Here is a 21,242-nt window from a genome sequence, read left to right on the forward strand (position 1 = left end):
AATATATATATATATATATATATCAGTGTGCACGACACCGTTGTATGAAAAAAAAAATCCTACTTATGTGGTACCAAATTTGATAACCTAATTGTAACACAAATTTTGGAAAAAAAAAAAAAAAAAATTGTAACACAAATTAGATTATTTTCTTCAAGGCCTTAGGTACATGAGTAAATACCGAACTTAACAGACCCCTTTTTGCAAAACCCGCCACCTCAGCTAATCTCTTCAGCAAAGTACGACAAGCGACAAGAAGTACAGAACAGCAGCAGTCTCGAGGCGCAATCACGACGGAGCTCACTCTCACTTAGACAGTGAAACACTGAAACACTCATAGCACCGCCCACCGCCTCCGCGCTCCGCCCCGATCCGAATAAAAACACCGGTTCTTAAGATCCGAATATCAAAATGGGCGGTAAAGTTCATACTCCTCGAATTCAAATACTTCAATTAAGTAGGGTTTTGAATTTCGGTATCCGAATTCGAATCCGGGTTTTTGACAAGCCCGTGTTTGGCAACGCGTGCAGGTAAAGAAGAATCGGATTGTTATTCGAGTTTATGGTTGGCTCCAAATCCAAGCAAGAGATGGGGGGAGCTCTTCTTCCTTCTCTACACTCCCTTCTGGCTCACTCTCTGCTTGGGAATCGTCGTGCCCTTCAAGCTCTACGAGGTTCGATTTCCTTATCATCTGTTTGGTTACTGACAAAATAACGAAGAAAATCGATGAAAATTGTAGAAAAGATGGAAACTTTAGTTGCCAAAATGTATTTGTAGTCCATAGCAGTAAAAGGTTTTGATTTTTGGTGAAATTGGTTAGTTTTCTTTTACCATATATTTTTTTGTATGGGAAATTTGATGTGGGTTTGTGGCAGAGCTTTACGGAGTTGGAGTATTTGCTAATTGGATTGGTTTCTGCAGTCCCTGCATTTTTGTTGCCGATGCTCTTCGTCGGGAAGGTAACTACTCGATCGTACTAAGTTCAGTTTGAAATTTGTTTTCTTGGGACAAATTTTCGGCTTAATTTGTAATGTTGTGTTCGGAATAACATTTAAAGTTTTCGTTTTCTACTTATCGAATGATGGTTAAATTAACAATTCCACTAGCCCTTTTATTTTTGGCGTCGAATTATATTCCTTGCGGTACAAACTTCATTACTTTCTTGAAACTAGTAGTACTTTAATCCAACATACGAGAGAGATAGAGAGAGAGAGAGAGAGTAAATATTCGCTGATAGAACCGATGTATGATTACGCTTTTAGTGCAATAGAGTGGAAAGCTTGGATTGTATTACCAGAGTTTGTTTATGTTCTAACCTTTTCTTTTTTCGTTTTAATTTTTTGCGAGTATTGTTGCAGGCAGATATCCGCTTGGCTTGGAAGGATCGTTATTGGGTGAAGGCAAGTGTTTTCCTGTGGTGAAATTCTTTATAAGTCATAATTAGGACAAGGTCATCGAACAATGAAACTTATAATTGGATTATCAGCTTTTTTCTTATTGATGATTTGTCTTTATCAATGAAAGTCTATACCTTTTGCGGCCAGTTATGCTGGACTTATCGCTTATTTGGAATGCAGTGATATTTCTCTTCTTGGTGCTTTGTATAATGCGCATACATTCATCATTTGTTTATCAAGTTGCAAAGCATGTGATAAAACAAATTTTCCCATTGCGACTCGTGAGTCTTGTTCTTGTCATTTGAAGGTTCTTTTCTTGTCACTGATTTACTACACTAATCGATCCACTAGCACTTTGTTTAATATAACATTCTCATCTGTATTATAACTTTATGCTTAGCTAGAACCGAACTTTGATTTCTGTAACAGGCCAGCGTGTGGGTTATAATTTTTAGCTACGTTGGGAATTACTTTTGGACCCACTATTTCTTCACCGTTTTGGGAGCTTCGTATACTTTCCCATCATGGAAAATGAACAATGTAAGCTGGAAATCTTGAAACGCTCTGCAATGGACTACCTACCTTTTGTAATAACTTTTTTAATTCTGTGCAGGTACCGCACACTACCTTTCTTCTCACACATGTTTGCTTCCTATTTTATCATGTCACATCCAATATAACGCTTCGCAGACTACGCCATTTTACTGCTGGATGTCCAGAACAAGTTCAATGGGTTGCTGAGGCTGCATGGATTTTGGCTCTTTCTTATTTCATCGCATACCTGGAGACTGTAGCTATTTCTAATGTATGTTATATAATTGTAAATTTTTCCTAATTTCCAAATGTGGCTTAATATTAGGTTCTAGCTAATGTAGAATGCAGAAGTTCATACATGTGTAGTTTCATCACGTATTCCTCTAGACGTATTCTTGCTTATCCTATCGTATTCCATTTGACCCCTTATGGCCTTGTCCACTATTTCCGTTGGTAGATGACACGCCTGCAATATGATGGAGCTCATACATAATTTGCATAATGTTGCTATTACATGCTTGCAGTTTAAGGATTCGTGAATATCTACATGAGTATATGCCGTTACAATGATGCTTGCTTTAACTCTGTGCAGTTCCCTTACTATCAATTTGTGGACCGGGCGTCTATGTACACAGTTGGTTCCTTGTTTTATGCTATCTACTTCATTGTTAGCTTTCCCATGTTTCTGAGGTAAGAACTGCACAACTTTTTTGTTTACCTCATTGATCAGAAATATAGGGGATCTTTTAGAATGCTCATTGTATCACCTTGTTAATGTGCACAGGATTGATGAGAAGCCTGGGGATCCATGGGACTTGCCTAGAGCGGCTATCGATGCTCTTGGCGCTGCAATGCTGGTCACCATAATATTAGATCTATGGCGCATCTTTCTGGGACCTATTGTCCCAATTCCAGAAACAAAACAGTGTCTTCAACCTGGACTGCCATGGTTCCCGGGACACGCAGCCCAAATTTGACAACTCCTTGTGCAAACAGGGAGCTCGATGAGTTAGTTCCCGGAGCAGGAAGATACCAAGCTTCGGGATTCATGCAGCAGTTGCTGCAATGGTTATTGTACCATATTTGGATGAGTGTAACTTTTATCTTGTTGTACCTTGGTAATTTATTCAGACGATATTTTGATTGAGTGTGAATTTATAACTCCATTGCGAATATGAATAGCGTATACAACTACAAGTCTGTTTTTTGGAAGATCTATTAGCAAACAAAAATTGCATGTCGACAAAAGAAATGGGAGATGATTTTTTGCTTAGAATATTCAAATACTCACCCCAAAAATTGACGGATTGAAATCTAACCTCAACATTTATGTGAAAAGATTAAAGATCAAGGCGGTGTCGTTGGCATTCTGAAAATGGTTATAATCCAATCCTTTTTTATTGTTTTCATGAGTACTGTCATATTTAAGGTCGTGTTTCGGATTCTCATTTTTTATGATAAATTTTAAAGTTCGTATGTCAGATCAGATGACTGTTCGACAAACATTAACTTTTTATTTGGTCATACAAAAGATCTTACTCTTCTCTATTATCGCTTGTATTTGTGTATTTATTTAGTTTCACTCAAAGGAAATTGGTAATACTAAGAGAGAAAAAGGCACTAAAACAAGTATATACTAGTACGATTCTATATTACAAATGTAGGGTGGGAAAATGATTCAAGCAAAAACTCATTCACACGTGCGAGGGCTTTATCCCCTTTATCCTTCCTTAAAAATGATAAGAAAGATATTTCTGAAGCCTACAAAAATCCTCACTCCCGCTCCCACTCTGCATTCTCCCTCCCTCCCTTCTTCTCCCGCTTCTCAGCAAACCCCAACACCCACGTAGATTTCCTGGGTTTCGTTTCGACGTTTCGGACCTTCCGAATCGTCCAACTCATCACTCATGCAATTAGGGGTTTTGGGGGGTTTATCTGTCTACCATTCTCTCTACCCGGCTCCGTTCAAACCAAGCGTGTCGGCCCAAATGGCTGCTCTCGGAGTTCTCTCTCCGTGCCCTTACAGCCTCCTGTGGCGGCCGAAAGCCGTGGGCCGCTGCTTTTCGTGCTCCGCTGGCTCTCCTACTTCAGCAGGTATTTAAATTAAGAAGTTGGGTTTATATTTTATCTTGTGTGTGTGCTGGGAAAGTTGAAGGATATGAAAACTGGGAAGTATTCTGAAATTTAGTGACCATAAATTTGAAATTGATGATGCTTTAGTTTAATTGGGTGCCAAAGTTTTTATTTTATTTTATTTTATTTCTCTTTTAGGATAAGGTGCTTAGAGTTTATTGGAATTTGAAGCAGGTAATTAGGGCTAAGTGGAATTCAAAACAAGGTTTAGTTTTGCTCTCTAGGTGGTTTGCAATGTCTTAGGCATTCCATTTTTTGACAAAAGATTAAATTTTGTTTAAAAAAATTAATGTTTTTAGTGACCAAAGGTGGGTGAAGTTTATGAATATGTTCTATATCTTATAGTTATAACTTGTTTCAACAAGCAATCGAACCGGAAGTTATGTTCCATCTCACAACCTATCATGCTAATTTCTATGTTTATTAGGAAGACATCTTTTACTACCAATTTTTTTGGAGATAATTTTGATGGTTGTTTTTTGGTTTGATTCATTTAGGAACACGTGGGTCGAATGTAAGAAGATCGGGAAGAATGGAAGGGCCTCGAAAAAGTATGGAAGACTCTGTTAAACGAAAGATGGAACAATTTTATGAAGGCAGAGAGGGCCCCCCAATCCGTGTTTTACCAATTGGTGGCCTGGGAGAAATTGGGATGAATTGCATGCTGGTTGGGAATTATGACCGCTATATTCTGATTGATGCTGGTGTTATGTTTCCAGAGTATGTGAAGTAGGCTAGGTTTCTATTGTTTATGCTCATGAAAGATTGTATCTGGGTGATAACTCGATGTATTTCTGCCTAGTATGACTTATCTTTTCTTAGAAGGTTTCTTCTGTCCACATTTTTACTGCTATGAATGCCGTTTATTTAAGTAGATTCAACAAATTTCGTAATACCAGCATAATTGGAAGGATACATTTGTTCCATACATTCAAAAAGAAGAATTTGTGTGCATGAAAAATGGATCCTTATTTGTATTTGCTTCTATGAATGCCTGTTGAAAGTGATCCTTATTGGTCTTCTCTTTTCTTCTACTTATGCATTGACCCTTGATTATATGTTATATGCAATTTCAGCTTTGATGAGCTCGGAGTCCAAAAGATTATACCTGATACCACCTTTATCAAAAAATGGAGCCACAAAATTGAAGCGATTGTTATTACACATGGGCATGAAGACCACATTGGTGCGTTGCCTTGGGTAAAGTTTCCTTCTGATACTTTGGAAATGCCATTTTGGCTCAATATCATAATTGTTATTGATGAATCTACTGCATTTTTTATTTTTGTAGAAAGAAACATCATAAAAGGACTGATTCCATAAATCACTTATTTTTGCTGTTTCTTTTACTTCTAGGTGTTTTTCTTGATGAAGATGAACACCGTAAATGTTGTTCTAGTTAAGAAGAGTTGTATAATATGGCAAATGTATCAAAGTTTTTGAATTACACATTCTGCTGGAAGTTTATTATTTTGGTCTTCATGGATTTTAGTTAATAGTTAATACATATTTTTTCTCTAAACAGGTGATCCCAGCTTTGGATCTCGATACACCAATATTTGCATCATCCTTTACCATGGAGGTAATTTTTGCGTAACTTCAGCAGCCAAAAGTTTTTCTCATGGTATGTAAATTTCAACAATGTTGTTTGCTGATGTTGACCTCCCACGGAATGTTAAAATACTTTCTTTGCAGCTCTTAGCCATATGCTTTTGAGGTTTTTTGTATCTCATATTGTCGATGCATATGAATATTTTTGTAATGAAGGATGCCTGTTCTCTTGAATTCCTGGGTTTTTTTTCAAATTTTTGTGTTAGCATAATGTTCAAAACGTTGATATTGTTCTTTTGAACAGCTTATTAAAAAACGCCTGAAGGAACATGGGATTTTTGTCCCGTCAAGACTTAGGACATTTAGAACAAAGAGGAAATTTACGGCTGGACCATTTGAGATTGAGCCTATTCGGGTGACACATTCTATTCCTGACTGTTGTGGATTAGTTCTTCGCTGTTCTGATGGGACAATTCTTCATACTGGGGACTGGAAGGTAACATTTCTTACCTGTATATCTTCTTCTCTTCTTTGATTAAATTCTCAAACTTAATAAAGAATTATGTTAAACAGATTGACGAGTCACCATTGGATGGTAGAGGTTTTGACCGTGAAGCTTTGGAAGAACTTTCAAAAGAAGGAGTAACATTGGTTTGCCCCTCAGTCTAGTAATTATATATTTTCTGATTTCTTATCTTTTGGGATCCACTTGGTAGTGAAACTGGGATTTTTCTTGGGGACAGAATAGGGTTTAATTGTTTGTGCTGTTATAATTTAGAATGTGAGATTCATGTTGTTACTAACCAATAACGGCATATATAAAATATTCTGAGTCTAAAATATCTTCTCAAAAGATGGAGTTAATTCATGAATTGTGCACGTAGTTCTTACATTGAATAATTAAGAATCATCTTGTAAACCAGTGATGTAAGTACATGAAATCCATATTTTTCGTCAAAACTGTTTTTCATGAAGGAAAAGTTGAAGATATCAATTAATGTACATGAAATCCATATTTTTTGTCAAAACTGTTTTTCATGGAGGAAAAGGTGAAGATATCAATTAATGTACATTAATTTTCAGATGATGAGTGACTCTACAAATGTACTCTCGCCGGGAAGGACAACTAGCGAATCTTCTGTAGCAGATGCATTGTTGAGGCATATTTCAGCTGCTAAAGGGAGGGTTATAACTACTCAGTTTGCTTCAAACATACACCGACTTGGAAGTGTGAAAGCTGCTGCTGATTTCACCGGCAGAAAGTTGGTAGGTTCTTCTGACTTTATCCAACACAATCCAGTGTGCTTGTTTTCTTTAAAATACCCTTCACCTTAGTTTAGCATGAAAAAAAAAATATGTGTCTAAGAAAGTGTTATATTGTGATCTGTTAGGTATTCGTTGGTATGTCCTTGAGGACATATCTTGATGCAGCTTGGAAGGATGGGAAGGCACCAATTGATCCATCATCCCTGGTAATAATGCATCTTCTCTATTTCTCTTTTGTACATGGGCTGATGTAGATCCCGTATGTTTTTTTCTTCCCCAAGTCTTTGTCATGTGTGCGTGTCCTTATCATATGAGATCTTGTGTTGCTTCATATGACATGAAAATACAATTACAGAGTTAAAGAGCTAGCTTCAGCTTCTATTGGCTGAGAAAAACTGTTTAGCAGTAAATAGACCGTGATTAGAAAATTTGAGTCGCATCATCTTTACATTCAACCTTATTTGAACCAAACGAGATAGCAAGTGGAAGTCCTTTTCTAGTTCCTTGCTCGTAAACTCTAATTGGGCCCATACACTCTATTACTCAATAACGTTGTAAGCCATCAAGTTCCTTCTTTCTACTTTGACCTGCATTTTGTGTGATTATGCAGAAGTATTATGTTTCTAGTTTAAATCTTCTAGTCTGGATAATTAAAGGATCTCATTCTTTTTGGGGAGAGAGATAGTAGAAAACATACTGGTTGTTACATTTAGGATTTAGAATGGGTGCCTGACGGAATCATTGGAGTTATATATGGTTATCATTTAGATCTCTAAATTAGTAGTGGCATCTGTTCACTTTTCTCCTCTCTTTAGTGAGAGATCTCATCATAAAGTTTTATTTTATTACATCAAATTAGGTGAAAGTGGAAGATATTGATTCCTATGCTCCAAAGGATTTGCTGATTGTCACAACTGGCTCTCAAGTAAGTTTATCTAGATGGCCTCCTATGGCTGCCCGGTTCCATAAAGTAAAACCTTCATCTGGACCTTTTTTCTGGCAAATGATGCATGCTATTGTGTCAGGCAGAACCACGTGCTGCTCTAAATCTTGCATCATTTGGAAGTAGTCATTCTGTCAAGCTGACCAAAGAGGACGTAATTTTGTATTCAGCTAAGGTAAGAGAACTTGATTGAATAAGCCTCCTTTTCCAATTGATTTTTCATATAAGTTACACCTATATGAGTTTTCAGCATAACCAAATTTATTTAGATGAATAAGAATTTATAAGACTTCAACTTCTTTTGTTTATTGGCATATACTGCCTATACCCTATTAAGTTTCCTATACTCATGGTTAACAGATCTAGCTTTTCATTGAAAAAAGAAAGAATGAAGAAAGTTTCCGAAATTTTTCCAAAGTTTAATTTCAACATGGTCCATGGTCAAATTTTAAATTTTCAAAACTGGAAGTTACACACAGAATATCAGCTTAAATATTTTGGAAATCTTTTCCAATTATTCTTCTATTTTTTCAGAATTCTGAGATCTGCTTTGATAGATTTTGTCGCTGCATATGCTGAGATTGATCTATTTGGCTTTTTTGACCTTGTTTACCTTATAGGTAATTCCTGGTAATGAATCTCGGGTAATGAAAATGTTAAACCGCATATCAGATCTTGGCTCAACTATAGTGATGGGTAAGAATGAGGGACTGCACACTTCTGGTCATGGGTATCGCGGAGAATTGGTAAGTCTTTTGAATCTCAAGATTTTGATTTCAAATGGTTTAATTTCTTAAATGGTAGGATTTTATTCTAATATTCTGAAAGGTGATAATAAACTCGATATTAGTGGCACTTTTGCATCTTCTTATTTAGAAAAACAACACAGTAGCGTATAATTTTTTGTGCAAAATCTGTGCAGGTTCCTTGCTTTTAGAACAATATAGACATGGCTGTCTTTCTTTGTTTCACCTTTCATGTGCAATTTTCATTTGGCTCCATCTTATATATATTTTAATTGGGAAAGAATCTTTTTTTTCTTTTAAAGGAAGAAGTGCTTCAAATCGTGAAGCCGCAACATTTTCTGCCGATACATGGAGAACTCTTGTTCCTCAAAGAGCATGAATTGCTTGGCAAATCAACTGGCATTCATCACACCACTGTGAGTCAATCCGTTCATCTTGTTATACTCAAGGAACTTGTCCTGTTGATGCTTCCTTGGTGGATGATATGGTCCAATCATATGTAGTATGCATGATAGTAGTTTTCGTCTGTGGTCATAATGTGGAAGGATTCATGGTATTAAGATACTAAAACATGAAATTTTTTACGCATCAGGTTATAAAAAACGGGGAAATGCTTGGCGTTTCACATTTAAGAAACAGAAGAGTACTTTCTAGTGGTTTCACCATGCTTGGAAAAGAGAATTTGCAGGTTGGTGTTAAGCTTTAATGTCCATTATGAGAAGTTAATTGAGCAATTTCTAATCAATCTACTATTATATTACAGTTGAAGTTTAGTGATGGTGATAAAGCATTTGGTACTTCAAGCGAACTGTGTGTTGATGAGAGACTAAGAATCGCCTTAGACGGCATAATAGTGGTCAGGTAGATCTCATAGATTCTTCAGTGACACATGTGACATGCATATTCTTAATGTGGAAATTTCTATATGATAGCATCCTGATGTTCTTTTTTGTTTTTCTGGTCTTAAGCATGGAAATTTTACGCCCTCAAAACGTAAACGATTCGGCTGAAAATAGCATAAAAGGGAAGATAAAAATTACTACTCGATGTTTATGGCTGGACAAAGGAAAGCTTATTGATGCACTCTATAAAGCTGCCCACGCTGCACTATCAAGCTGCCCCATAAATTGTCCTCTGGCTCACATGGAAAGAACAGTGTCTGAGGTATTGAGGAAATTGGTAAGAAAGTACAGTGGTAAAAGGCCAGACGTCATTGCCATTGCCATGGAGAACCCCGCAGTAGTTCTTGCTGATGAGGTCAGTGCAAGACTATCTGGAAAATCCCAAGTTGGTTCTGAGATGTCACAGTTGAGGAAAGTATATGATCGACATCAAAATAAGGGTCTGTCAACTAGGACACAAGCAGATGACGGCAGGACACAAACATATTTTCAGAGTCAGTCAACTAGGACACAAGCAGATGGAGACAAGGACAACACATTACAGAGCATCTCGCAACAAGATACGGAAGGTCCTTTACTCCCTCTCTCTCTCTCTCTGCATTCAGTAATTATACGCAACACTCCGCTGTAAAATGTGTTTCTTAGCAGTAACTGTCGATATTATCATATGGAAGAACTTGATCTCAGTTTTCCATTCATTATGTGTTGTAGACTTTTCTCTTTTCATAACTGTCACCTCTATGTCAATCTGATATATCTAAGTATTTTTTCCTGGAGTTGTGATTTACAGCATTGACGTTGAGTATGTTTTATTCTTTCATCTCATCAGAGTCCGAACTAGAAGATGATGGCATTGAAGTCGAAGGACTCCTACCCGAGGAAGATTCTGCTACTTCAAGTTCCAAGTCAGAGAAGCTTTCTTCTGATTCAGAGGATTCGGAGGATTTTTGGAAATCATTGGTTAGATTATCAACTGGTGACAAATCAGTACAAGATGAAAATGGTTTGGTTGCGGAACAGGAACATCCACAGAAAGATGGTCCTGAAAACAGTGAAATACCAAATCCTTCAAAGCCTGTGAAACGCAATAGATGGAAGCCTGAGGAAGTTAAGAAGCTTATTACAATGCGGGGGAAACTGCGTGGCAGATTTCAAGTTGCGAAGGGGCGAATGGCCCTCTGGGAAGAGATATCTAGAAACTTGTTGGCTGATGGGATCAACCGAAGCCCAGGACAATGCAAATCTCTGTGGGCATCCCTGGTTCAGAAATATGAGGTTTGTCCACCTCCACCCTAATGCCAGCGTTCCTTCTTCCATTTGTGCTTGTTACTTTGGTTTATCATTGCACTAATCAAACGACGTCTTCATGAACAGGAAAGCAAGAGCGGAAAAAGAAGTAGAAAGAGTTGGCCATACTTTGAGGAAATGGATGGAGCTTTGTCTGATTCCGAGGAATTGGCAACAAAATGATCGCTAGAGGCGAAAAAAGTTCCACGAACTTCTGAAAAACTCCCCAAGAAACAATACTTGATCCAATAAAGCTCGAGGAACAGCCAAAGGAAAGTTCACCAAGACTGAAGGTGTGTATGGTTGTCAGATCAAAGGGATTTGAAAATGAGAAACTAAAGTAGGTTCTTGTAGCATTTGTACCCCTTTAACCTCCATGGATATGATATATCAGTCAATCAAATAGATGAGCAAAGGGTCAGGGTGGGAATTTTGTACTGGGAAGAAACCCTTGGTGCCATAGTTTGTGATACCCATTTTTTTTCAATATTTATATTCTTATTTTATGGAATAGTAAATGTAGAAAAAATTTCTAACCCTTGTTGATTTTGTCATGGTTTTTTTCTTTCTGATTATTTAGACTATCGTGATTAAATTGCAAATTTGAACTTAACCAGGGTAATGGTTTTTTCCTATGCACTTAAAATTTGAATTTTCGTTTTGAATAGTTCAAATTCAAATGGATTTAATGTAAAATGTCGCTTTGTATCAAATTATCAAGACTAAATTTAATTGTCGAGTCAATGTTCATGTTTAGGTTCATGACTAATTAAATTAAAAACCTTAGTAAAAAAGATAATTGCTGATGATTCACAAATCATCGGAGAATGAGAAGGATTCTCTTCTCTTCTAATCTCTCTCTTCCTTTCTTCTTTCATACTTGAACGGTTACTGTTAAGTCACGTCAACATTTTATATTGATTTTTTTATAAAAACAATAAGAAAAAAAAAAACAATATGTGAGAGAAGGAAAAATAATCCTACTCTATCGGAGAATACATGCAGAATAATTTGAGTTTACATGGAGGATTGACTACACTAGTATTCTTTATAAATACATCTGATCTGGATGGATGACAACTGAATTTTGTATCACAACGCGTGGAGCTTTGATTTTGTATTTTTTTTTATTTAGTTTTAAAATGCAGAAAACCAAAAGAGCAATTTTGTACAAACTTCATTTGTAGTGTACTAATACAACACGTGTACAATTTTTTTTTCTTTTTTTTGAACAAGTCATATTATTTACGCGGGAGATGGTGGGTTTAGTCTTGTAATAGGTTAGCAATAATGTAGTTCAAATTTACTTTTGACGAAAATTGAACTTAAGCCATCCCACTTACCAATAAAGAGAAATAACATTATACCGTAGTACTAAATGACTAGTCTGTTATGTTTAATTAACTAGAAAAAGAAAATTTGAGTTTGCGAACTCTCAAAAGTACCGTACCACCCCATGGGGGGCGGCTTATGCAGGTACCATCCGCCTCCATTTAGGGAGCAAGCTCTTGGGTAGAGAAATTGGATTAGGGTTGGTGTGAGAAAGTGGGGTAGAGTTAGTATGATAAATCAAGGAACACGTGACCTGTGTGCCAGTGTAATCTCTAATACACGGAGATTCCATTTCCCTCTTTTTACAATATTCACTGATAATTTTTACTCGCTGTTAGAATCAGACTAGTCACGTGATCAAAAATATTCTGCTGAAGTTTCCTCCCAAGCTAAGATCAATTGGTTATAATTTAGGGTAAATTGACATTTGACATTTGACATCTTGAATTATTACTTCAGTTGAAATTGACCCCATGAATTATTACTCCAGTAAATTGTCAATTTCAACTGGAATGATAGTTCAGGTGATCAAACTGCAATTTATCTTATAATTTACTACTACGAGTACATCTCATACACCATATTGATACGTCGTGTACGCGTGTGTACAACGCAGTGTTTTGCCAAAAAGTCAGAAGTTGGAATATGTTGACCATAAAAGAGTGTTCGTATGGTCTCTCTTTCTACGGCGTTGAACTTCTTCCGTCTTCTTCCTTGCGCAATATCTGCTTCTGCGTTCCTTCCCTTTAACTATTTTTCCTCTTGACCTCACGCATGACTCTGTGAGCAGCCACGCTTTTCCCAGCTATTTGGGGTTTAGAAAACTCACAGCAACTTCTAACCATGATCATGGAACCTGGCAATAACTTGGTCCCAAAACCGTTATATATTTGCCTGTATCGCTGTGATAATATTAACCCATTGCAATCAAATTCATTTGGGCTTTTGCTAACTTTAAGTATATATAATTAATAGTTTTGCGTCGTTGCAAGTGGCTTGTAGCTCAAGTAGTTCAAAGCGTTTATCCGAGTTCCTCTTCATTCTCTTCTGATATCGCTTGTAAATGGGAAGTCACAAAGGATACGAACGTGTTTTCAGATACTTTGACGAAGATGGTGACGGAAAGGTTTCGCCTGCGGAGCTCAGGCGCCGGCTGGGGTTAATGGGTGGAGAGCTGCTGCAGAATGAGGCGGAGGCGGCAGTGGAAATGCTGGACTCGGACGGAGACGGGTTGCTGGGTTTGGAGGATCTTGTGGGGTTAATGGAAGGAGGGGAAGAGGAGGAGAAGGTGAAGGGTTTAAGGGAGGCTTTTGAGGTGTATGATGTGGAGGGGTGTGGGTTTATTACACCCAGCAGCTTGAAGAGAATGCTGAGCAAGTTGGGTGAGTCCAAGTCCGTTGATGAGTGCAAGGTGATGATCCAACGGTTTGATTTGAATGGAGATGGGGTGATTTGCTTTGAAGAGTTCAGAATCATGATGCAGTGACAGTATGCAGTTGCAGTGCTCTTGTGTGTATACACATAGTGTATCCATTTATTGATTATTTTATTTTATTTTATTTTATTTTATTAATATTAAAGAGAGGGAGAATGATTCAAAACTATTACAATAATTTAAGGAGATGAGAATTTCGAATCTAGATGCGTGGGTAGAAACTTAACACCCTATCCACTACGGTATTAACGATGTAATGATTAAATATTGCCAGCATACTAAAAATTAACTGGTTCTGCAGTTGGGATTTGAAAAATGATTATTTCAGCCAATTTCTCTTCATTATTTTTGTTTTTATGGTTTAATAATTTTGGTTACCAAATGACGTAATGACTTCTTTTTTTTGTTATGAATAAATGAAGTCTGAAATATATTTGAGAACAAAATTATATATTATGACATCAGCTTGTTACAAAAATTTACTGTAATAAGTTGACGTGTCTTGTAATGTCTTTTATGAATACAGACTTCAATTTGGTTCATAACCTTCAATTTTGTGAATGTGGAGAAGAATGAGTGGATTTGTTTTAAGAATCTGGTTTAATATTTGACGAAATTATTATTAGCATTTCAAAATAATTAATTTGTACTTCTTTTTTTATTATTTTAATTAGGGAAGAGTGGAGAATGATTTTCTTGGACGCCACCAATGAACAATCAAGTTTAGTAAACAGAAGTATACTCCGTAATCGAAATCTAAGTTCTTCTATCTAATTTTTGTACTGCATTCCTAACAAATTTTAGTTAATCCTTAACAAATTAACCTAAATTCATGTAACTTGAAAATCCATATATCATCGTCGAAACATATAGGATAAGTGAAATTTTCTATCATTTAGGAGAGGTTAGGTTTTTTTTCCTTTTTTTTTTTGGTTGTCTAAGAGCATCTTCAATCACATTCTCTATTTTATAGCAAAGTTTTAGCTAAACCTATATAAAAAAATAAAAATAAATAAAAAATGATGTAGGAGCTTTCTAAAAAAACTACATAAAAAAAATTGATTTAGGAGCTCTCTAAAAAAGTTATACTCTAACCGTACTCCCTACTTTAGGAGACATTTTTTAGTGTGCTAGGAACAAAGTTCGGTACACCAAGTTTCACAATGCAAATGGTTATGCTTGAAATTTTTTTTCCAACTTGTATTATGACACTTGGAGTACTGAGTTGTGTTCTCGGCACACTAAAAAATTTCTTCTACTTTAAAGTCGATTATGTGTCAACAATTAGCCAATAGAAAGTAACTATTTATAAAATAATATTAAAAGAATTAATATTAATAATAGAGAGTCACTCGGAGCTCCTTTCCATCTCTCTATATGTAGGAACTTCAAGATGAATTTTTATCCTCGGAGGTGAATGGATCATGATTAAAGTTGATTTTTTTTTTTAAGGAAAACTAACGAAAATGTCTTGAAAACTGTGAGTTTTAACGACAAGGGCAAAAATAAAATGTAAAGTGAATAGTACCATGATTGACTTTTTAGTATAAAAATATGATTTTTCGTTAAAATGAACAGTACCAAGAACTTTTCGTTAAAATTCTATTTTTTTTTTAATCATCTCAAAATTGTAGTTAGGAGCTCATTTAGAAAGCCCATTGGAGATGCTTAAGGTGGCACCAACAAGCGCTGGCAAACCTATAAAACTGTACGCCAACTAAAAATATTTCCCTATATTTTCTTTTCCACCTTCGGTCAAAAATATAAAAACTCGTAATATTTTGACAAACGATAGATAATTTATACTAAATTTATCATATTTTGTTGATGAGAATGTGAGAAACCTCTTGCAACAAACAAGACTTCACAACTAATCAACTTACAAAAAAAATCTTTGGATTTGAAATGTGAGAAAATACATCTACAAAACGGGTCAATGCCAAATGCTCAAATCTACAAACCGGGTGGAAGGCTAAATGCCCAACTTCAGAAATCAATCACACTTTTCCTGTCCGGAGGAGCAACGCAGTCCCACAAGGAACGGTACGCCTCAATATTGGAAACATCAACACCGAGGGCGGCGAGGTTACGCCCATACTCCTGACAATCATATACGTCGACATTAATCATCTTGTATTAAGTCAATAATTTGTTAGCCCGAAATTATATATATGGACGATGTAGGCCAGTTCTTACCTGAATGTCAAGAAAAATTTGCATGCATATCTTGTCAGTGTCCGACACATTGTGATCCGAAACATCTGAACTTGCTCCACCTCGTCTTTGTGCACCTTGCCTTATTCTCTGCAGTGAAGTCTCCGTTTTCCTAGCCTGATCGTGATAAAGAGTTTAGAATTCAACAAATATGAACTGCAGAAGGTTATATATTTCAAGGGCCATTTCAGCATCCGGACACTAACCACACTGACGACGTTGGCAGCTTGCTCATTATAACGACCAGTAATCTCGGTTGCAGCATTAAGCAGCACTTCGTTGATAGTGTCCCTTGTAAGATACTGTGTAGCTCGTTCTCCTTCCAAAAATGCCTGTTAGTAGTTGCTTGTTCAGTATATAATTTATAATTTGGAGTAAAATTTAGGGTGCACATTCCGAAGATCAAAAGATGCTGCAAACTTTACGAATAAAAAGTCCATCTAAAACAACGTAAACAACAGTTATGTTTCAGTTTTAACAAGTCCATTTAGCAGTTAGCACAAGGTAAAACTGTTCCACAGAGTATCGGACACTACACCTCATCTGAAAGACCCAGTTTTGCAAGATGGGACCCTGGAATATCGGACCCTAGATTATTGCTACAACTAAAACTATCAACTGAAAACAGCAGGGAAGGAAAAATAAAAGTAAAAAACATTCACTTGTCTGGGAACGGGATGAGAATTTTAGCCATAAAGAAAGAAGGCTGCATACCCTCAGGGGACGCAATACTCCTGCCACATAGGGTGAATGTCTGACAGGAAGAGGCTTATTCGTCATCCTGTATGTTGCAGTTATTCCCTTTAGCTGTGCCAATTCCTACATTTTTTTCAGGAAGGTAACATCAAAACGAATATAGACTTCACAAGACCGGAAATGATAAACCAAGAAAATCCGCTAAAGACCCAAAACAGAGCGGTAGGATATATTTCCCACATGATATTAAAAACCATCACGCAGCTTCACATTTTTAAAGGTGGGTGCAAACCCAAGGGGGTCCATTTTTTTTGCATTTCATGATTAGGCCAAAATATATTCTTAATCAATCAAAACCTACCGCAGCAGATTTTTCAACTAGTGCCTCTACAATTGTGTTGATAACTTGAGGCACTAAATCATTCAATGATTTTCCTCCTTGTAACAGGCTCTGTTTTACCAGATCAAGAACATCGGCAGGACAAGAAGAAAGAAGCTTAAGTACATGCCCAAGGAAGTCACCACTAACCACCTTGTACAGCCGGTCTGTGTCATGAATAATCTGCAATGCCAATATGTATTAGTCTGGGTTAAGATTCATTTTTCTTTTTTTAAATTAACTGATGTATATTGGTGAGATGTGGCACGATCATATTCCATTAGAGAATATGTGAAGTCTTTTATAAAGTCCAAGAAGACTTTTAGCCTTATTTTACCCTCTAGCTATGCATGGACTTACTGCATTTTAGACGCCATATTTTAATTAAGACATGAAGCATACATATATAAAATCGTCAGGAACAGCTGAAAAAGCCCATTCACAACCAGATTTGGAGCCGGTTTGACCCATCTTACGAGCAGCCAGTCCAGATGACAACCAACTTGAGTATCTATGATACAGTCACAACATGTCGTCAGTAATAAAACTGTGGTCTAGACTATAACATAGCATCTAATCTCCTCAAACTGACCTTGAAAGAAGCTGCAATGATAAGCGAAGAAACTTATCAGCACAAGAAAGAACAATGACATCTTCTCTCCAACAGGATTCCAAGCACTCCAATAAAGTGACACTTTGTTTTAATGTCAAATCCGGAGAATTTCCTTGACCAGATGGTACATTATGAATAGGGAGAAGACTAGTCTCCACAAGTATAGAATCTAGAGCCCCCGCAATTTCCTGAAACCTGAGGTAATCGTAGTAATACATTAAAAGAGCAGTCCACAGCATAAAAACTCTATTCATATTCGATAAATACAGCAACCACCAAAAGTTTTGCTGAGTACCTCAAAGAGAAATAAACCCCAAGGTTCCATTGCTTCATGAAGTCAATATAAACAGCTTCTGCTCGAAATTTGGAAACAGCTGATCTGGATGGACAATAGCCTTGCATGACAATACAATGTTATAACTATGATGAACGAAATATGCACTTATACCAAGACCAATAGACTATCACTCAGCATCAATTAAATTGTGGATAAGCCACGCGAAATTTTAGAACTTAAATGACACAATGGGGAATACTAATTTATACCTTCTAGATGAGCCAAGAACTTTAGGCTTGATTTGTAATTTTTCAAAAACTCTGTTGGTCTTCCAGGAGAAAAAGCACCGGGTTTCCCCTTTTGGATCGCTGAGAGAACCTCTTTGAGGATTGAATTTGCCAAGAAGTCAAAAACGTGCAAACCAGAATTCTCTGAAAATAGAAATCCATAAAAACAGTTAAGACTTAAAAATATAGAGATATAACATTCATGAATGCTTATCCATGTCATCTATTATAACCTATAGCATGGCCTTTCTATGTTACCATGGATTGATGGTGAATGAGCCATCTGCTTTGTTTATAAAACCAAGGTGCATCTCAGAAGCATCGTATACAAATAAAACAATGAAATTAAAGCCATGAGAATCCAGATAAATGAGTTAAAGATAAATGAGTTCAAGATAAATGAAATGATAACGCTACAAAAAAGAGAGAAAAACATGGTGCATCTTGTAAAATGATGACGTAAAGGAGTAACAACTGATTTCAGTCTACATGAATACACATGATTAATCCATAAACTAGGGTGAATCACAGAACCATGGTCATTAAACAAAGTCACACGATTGAAGCAATGATGTTGTATTCCTATAGAAATGAGTTCAGATAGTTGTAATGGAAGCATGATACTGCAAAGAAGAAGCAGTGGAGTTTGGACTTTTTCAATACCTTCGAAAGAAATTTCCAACAAAAATTTGCAGTCTTTCTCAATACACGTCCTGATTTGTTTATAATCATTCTCAAGGTCATCTCCAGAGGGTCTTGTAGCTGCCCCTGATGTTCCATGTGGAATAATTTTTTGTATCAATGGAGCTACTATAGTTGTGCGAAAAAGTTCCTCGGCACCCCTAGTGTTATCAATTGCAGCATATGCACGTAAACAATTGTAAATGGCATTTGCATCTTGATGTTCCAGTCCATCTACAAAACAATGTCCCAAGCTAGCATCTAATAATAGGCTGGCACTCTGAATCCTCTTCTCCATGTTTTCAATGAAAGGCAGGTTCTGTACTGGCATAATAGAGAAAATAGATGAGCACAAAAAATGTCCAAGCCCATGGTAAAACAATTCAAAGTTTACTGATTTTTTTACCATAGTCACTAAGAAAATATTTAATTTTAAATTATGATGAATAATAAGCAGAATTTCCTTCCACAGACAAACCAAAATTAGTACGGATGGAAGGGGGCAAGAATTCTCAAAATTTCAGGTCATCTAACATCTGAACAATTTCATCTTGCATATAGACCCACATTTTTTCATATCTTGTCTAGATAAACAAAACAAAATTAATAGCTTCGTTCAAAAAGGAAATAAAACCATCAAATTTCAACCGCTCAGCACTTCTTGAAAGCCAAAACAACAGGTAACACATATGTGACTCATGACTAAAAAAGCAGAGTTGAAAATCGGCACACAACAAGTTTGAACTGAATTCTGCTAGAATTCAAACTAAAGCCACAGCTACAGATATCAAAGTCGGATGTAATAAAAAAATGATCGCGAGAGAGAGAAAAAGCAACCTGTGCATGAGCAAAATAGAACTTCAGCCGGTTCATTTCACTAGCAATTCTCTCCAAAAGCATGCTTTGAGTGTCTCTGAGATTTGTTCCATTCTCAGTATGTTGCAAGGAAGCTCCATCGCTAATAGAATTCTTCTCTGCCAAATTTACATCTCCATTCGACCAGTCAGCCGGCACACTGGGCAGCTCTTTTATTAGTTTTTCAACCTGCATTCAAAGTCCGAGAACAGAAACAAAGATCAACACAACATTGTCGTTAATCTAGACTAGTTTTCCACTCTGTTTAATCTTCTCTTCTTCTTAAAACTAAAAGCTCTCAAATTGGAAATCCAGACAGTGCCAAGACATGCAATTTCAGATCGAAAAGAACACGAAATAATATGAAGGCTTCCATTATGCAAAACCAAAGTAAATTCAGAATTCGGAAGCCATCAAGTTAGAAAACAAAATAAAAAATTGCACTTTTTTGGTGTGTAAAATTGGAAATTCCAATCGAACTACATTAGCAACAAATCAATCAAGCAATGAAATTTATACTTAATCCTTCAACTAAATCACTGTCACGTGCTCTAAATTACCAAAGCCAAAGCTAAATTCAGTGACGCATTACCTTAGAAACGACATGAAACGTATCAAGCAGGAGCTCCAAGACCTCTCTGGCCTCGGCCGCCTCTGATCTCTGCTTCAATCCGTTCGTCAAAGCCACGAGCGAGTTCTGCACGGAGCCTCTGAACTGCTCGATCTTCTCCCTTAGCTCAACAAGCGGGGCCCGCATACGGACGACAGCGGAGTCCACGTCGACGAGCTTGGTGCTGAGGTTGACGAAGTCGGCGTAGTCGCGGTTGATGAGGTCGATGAGCTCGTGGTTGAGGGAGGCCATGTAGGACTGGAGCTCGGATCGGAGCGTGTCGAAGGGCACGAAGGTCCGGAGGTCGGAGATGTACGACTCGGAGTCGAACTCCGGCGAGAGGAAGAGCGCGGGCTTGAACCAGAGAGGGTGGGAGTCCAGCGGGTCCGAGAAGAGGTCCGCGGCGGATCTGTGCGGGGCTGCGATTGGATCCGCCATTGAAATTAGATTCCTCTTTTTCTCACTTGTTTTTCTTCTTCTGATTTCGTTACAATGTGTTTGGATGCCGAGAAAGTGCGTGGGAAAATCGGAATCGAGGAGGTGGTTATGTTGGGGTGTTAGAAAATACAGACGACTGGTTTACCGGGGCGGGTTTTTAACGGCTGGCCACTTTGCGGATCTGGATTTCTTATTTTTTACTGGGTTAATCTTTTTATTTGTACGGACTGTAAATGTTAATGAAAAAGAAACTCTTTCTTTTGGGTCGAAATTGTAAGCATGGGCTTTTATTGTGCTCCGGTAAAATTGGTGGCATAAGCCCAATTAAGACTAATCACAAGATGGGGTCCATGGCCGTCTAGTCAGTGACATGTTTACTTAATTGTAACCGAAATCAAAATAAAAAAAGAAAAACTAACGAAAAGTTCAAAAAAAACTTCCCTTTTAACGAAAAGCTATTTTTAAAGGTATGGTGAATAGTACCAGGAAAAGTTATAAATGTGGTTTTTCGTTAAAAGTGAACAGTACCGGGAGTGTTTTGTTAAACCTCTCAATAAAAAATAGTTCACTATCAATAAAAGTGATCCCTCAGATTGTCCACTATCAATCATTTTGATTATTTCATGAGAAATCTTCGTTAAATTAAGGTATGTTTGTCTAATCCAC

The 21,242-nt window shown here is 37.0% G+C and overlaps 4 protein-coding genes across 6 annotated transcripts; 3 read left to right on the forward strand and 1 right to left on the reverse strand.

The window, feature by feature from the left end:
- The first annotated feature begins 255 nt into the window (after nt 1–255).
- LOC137711033 (cycloeucalenol cycloisomerase) lies at nt 256–3,143 on the forward strand. 2 transcript variants are annotated; one of them, XM_088695584.1, is made up of 9 exons: nt 261–418; nt 531–673; nt 876–959; nt 1,359–1,400; nt 1,578–1,678; nt 1,827–1,937; nt 2,011–2,202; nt 2,524–2,621; nt 2,716–3,143. In XM_088695584.1, exons 2-9 carry the CDS (start codon nt 562–564, stop codon nt 2,906–2,908), a joined length of 933 nt encoding a protein of 310 aa, XP_088551710.1. In that variant the 5' UTR covers nt 261–418; nt 531–561; the 3' UTR covers nt 2,909–3,143. The 2 variants fall into 2 exon arrangements, with proteins under 2 accessions (XP_068306329.1, XP_088551710.1); XM_068450228.2 differs by lacking the exon at nt 1,578–1,678 and having other exon boundaries at nt 256–418.
- A 535-nt stretch (nt 3,144–3,678) lies between these two features.
- LOC137710840 (ribonuclease J) lies at nt 3,679–11,295 on the forward strand. Of its 2 annotated transcripts, XM_088695585.1 has the most exons (17): nt 3,679–4,025; nt 4,562–4,784; nt 5,141–5,264; nt 5,590–5,646; nt 5,920–6,111; nt 6,189–6,266; nt 6,699–6,881; nt 7,007–7,087; nt 7,741–7,806; nt 7,907–7,999; nt 8,445–8,570; nt 8,873–8,986; nt 9,163–9,258; nt 9,334–9,431; nt 9,539–10,041; nt 10,302–10,747; nt 10,847–11,295. In XM_088695585.1, exons 1-17 carry the CDS (start codon nt 3,839–3,841, stop codon nt 10,940–10,942), a joined length of 2,763 nt encoding a protein of 920 aa, XP_088551711.1. In that variant the 5' UTR covers nt 3,679–3,838; the 3' UTR covers nt 10,943–11,295. The 2 variants fall into 2 exon arrangements, with proteins under 2 accessions (XP_088551711.1, XP_088551712.1); XM_088695586.1 differs by lacking the exon at nt 3,679–4,025 and having other exon boundaries at nt 4,612–4,784; nt 5,141–5,250.
- Nucleotides 11,296–12,917: 1,622 nt separating this feature from the next.
- Nucleotides 12,918–13,858, forward strand: LOC137711724 (putative calcium-binding protein CML19). Its single transcript, XM_068450982.2, has one exon. The coding sequence runs from the start codon at nt 13,155–13,157 to the stop codon at nt 13,575–13,577; it is 423 nt and encodes a 140-aa protein (XP_068307083.1). The 5' UTR covers nt 12,918–13,154; the 3' UTR covers nt 13,578–13,858.
- A 1,447-nt stretch (nt 13,859–15,305) lies between these two features.
- On the reverse strand, nt 15,306–20,746 carry LOC137710900 (conserved oligomeric Golgi complex subunit 2). The gene is made up of 12 exons (XM_068450058.2): nt 20,121–20,746; nt 19,511–19,717; nt 18,656–18,992; nt 17,975–18,136; nt 17,724–17,823; nt 17,408–17,623; nt 17,218–17,326; nt 16,798–16,998; nt 16,455–16,559; nt 15,947–16,072; nt 15,723–15,857; nt 15,306–15,626 (listed from the first exon to the last, which is right to left on the reverse strand). Exons 1-12 carry the CDS (start codon nt 20,574–20,576, stop codon nt 15,513–15,515), a joined length of 2,268 nt encoding a protein of 755 aa, XP_068306159.2. The 5' UTR covers nt 20,577–20,746; the 3' UTR covers nt 15,306–15,512.
- Between the last annotated feature and the right edge of the window lie 496 nt (nt 20,747–21,242).

Source organism: Pyrus communis, chromosome 6 (assembly GCF_041283825.1).
Source record: "Pyrus communis isolate YQ-2024b chromosome 6, ASM4128382v1, whole genome shotgun sequence".
NCBI lineage: Eukaryota > Viridiplantae > Streptophyta > Magnoliopsida > Rosales > Rosaceae > Pyrus > Pyrus communis.

Coding starts and splice junctions, on each gene's coding strand:
- LOC137711033 (XM_088695584.1), top strand. CDS start 562: ATGGTTGGCTCCAAATCCAAGCAAGAGATGGGGGGAGCTCTTCTTCCT. Junction 1,679..1,826: donor AAATTTTCCCATTGCGACTC/GTGAGTCTTGTT, acceptor TTTCTGTAACAG/GCCAGCGTGTGGGTTATAAT. Junction 2,622..2,715: donor AGCTTTCCCATGTTTCTGAG/GTAAGAACTGCA, acceptor TAATGTGCACAG/GATTGATGAGAAGCCTGGGG.
- LOC137710840 (XM_088695585.1), top strand. CDS start 3,839: ATGCAATTAGGGGTTTTGGGGGGTTTATCTGTCTACCATTCTCTCTAC. Junction 4,026..4,561: donor TGGCTCTCCTACTTCAGCAG/GTATTTAAATTA, acceptor TGATTCATTTAG/GAACACGTGGGTCGAATGTA. Junction 9,432..9,538: donor GACGGCATAATAGTGGTCAG/GTAGATCTCATA, acceptor TCTGGTCTTAAG/CATGGAAATTTTACGCCCTC.
- LOC137711724 (XM_068450982.2), top strand. CDS start 13,155: ATGGGAAGTCACAAAGGATACGAACGTGTTTTCAGATACTTTGACGAA.
- LOC137710900 (XM_068450058.2), bottom strand. CDS start 20,576: ATGGCGGATCCAATCGCAGCCCCGCACAGATCCGCCGCGGACCTCTTC. Junction 18,137..18,655: donor GTTGGAAATTTCTTTCGAAG/GTATTGAAAAAG, acceptor TTCTATTTTCAG/AGAATTCTGGTTTGCACGTT. Junction 17,624..17,723: donor GGGGTTTATTTCTCTTTGAG/GTACTCAGCAAA, acceptor CGATTACCTCAG/GTTTCAGGAAATTGCGGGGG.